Source organism: Eurypyga helias, unplaced genomic scaffold (assembly GCF_000690775.1).
Source record: "Eurypyga helias isolate BGI_N326 unplaced genomic scaffold, ASM69077v1 scaffold26572, whole genome shotgun sequence".
In the NCBI taxonomy this organism is placed as follows: Eukaryota; Metazoa; Chordata; class Aves; order Eurypygiformes; family Eurypygidae; genus Eurypyga; species Eurypyga helias.
In genome coordinates, this window is record NW_010235713.1 from 34542 (window position 1) to 35668 (window position 1127).

The 1127-nt window shown below is 62.6% G+C and overlaps 1 protein-coding gene across 1 annotated transcript in view; it reads left to right on the forward strand.

Moving 5' to 3' along the window:
- RNF123 (ring finger protein 123) overlaps positions 1-446 on the forward strand; it is a gene marked incomplete at its 5' end in the record, with an annotated part of 34956 nt that extends 34510 nt beyond the window's left edge. The window contains one exon of the mRNA XM_010146857.1: positions 378-446. Coding sequence (XP_010145159.1) covers positions 378-446 — 69 coding nt within the window. The remainder of the gene's footprint in view (positions 1-377) is intronic.
- Positions 447-1127: the final 681 nt, after the last annotated feature.

Sequence of the window (1127 nt, forward strand, 5' to 3'; positions counted from 1 at the left end):
GCCACAGGCACCTTCCCCACCCACCGGTCGCAGGGCTGCCAGCAGCTCTTGGGGATGGGACACGTGGCCAGGGAGGGTCGTGGGCTGGGGGGAAGGGCTGCAAAGGGTCCTGGTCCCTGGTTTTGGGTTGTGTCTGAGCTGTGCCCCTGCCAGCAGGGGCGGACCAGCAGCCCTTGTGCTGCAGGCAGCGTCCAGGCTGGGTGCTGGGGAAGGTGAGGTGAGGGGGCTCCTGATTGCAAAGGGTGTCCGGACTCAGCCAAAGCAAAGCTAACCCATCCCCAGGCGGGTCTCCCCGAGATGCCTCCCCCATATCTAAATCCCGCTCATCCCTGCTGAGGTCTGGTTATGCCCCTGTGTTTGTGCTGCTTCCCCCCCAGCTCCCAGGCATCACTGGAGATCTGCCCTCCGGGGACAAGCCTCTGGACACTCCTCTCGCACCACCCTGAGGCCACCAGGTCCATCCTGGCACATTTAACCCCCTCACCAAGGCCACTCCGACACCATTTGATGGGAGCAGGGGCTGCGAGCCCAGGGCTCCATGTTCTGGGCCAGTGGGAATTCGGGGCTCCCTCCAGCCCGCACTGTGGGTTGCAGGGCGGCTGCACGCCGCTGCCCTGCAAGGGCAAGGAGACGCTCAGCCTGGCGTGAGCTTACAAAAATAGGCATTTTTATTCCAATGTAACTAGAGAATTACAACCCAAGAGAGGATTACTCACATTTATCGATAGGCTTATTAGATTACTGCCTAAATAGCCGTGCCTTAGCAGCGCGTTTGTCCGCCTCAAGGAGAAGCAGCGGAGGAGGGCGGGGCAGCCGAGCCCGCATCGTCCTTGGTGGCACAGGGACCCGGGAGCAACGTGGGCCGGGGCGCTGGGTCGCATCACCTAATCCTGCCGTGACTATTTACAGCTTCTCGGGAGGCAAAAGCTTGTAACTGTGTGGCTGGTCGGGCACTGAGCTCCATCCCTCCTATGTACCCCCTCTTGGGACAGGGTCACGCTAGCGGCGCGGGGTAGGAGACGACGGTGGCACCGCCATTCCTTGGCGTGAGCACTGCCCCACTTGTCATGGCGATTCCTCGGCCTGAGGGCGCGTGGTGCCGGGTTGGGTCTCCTGCGCCCGGGGCG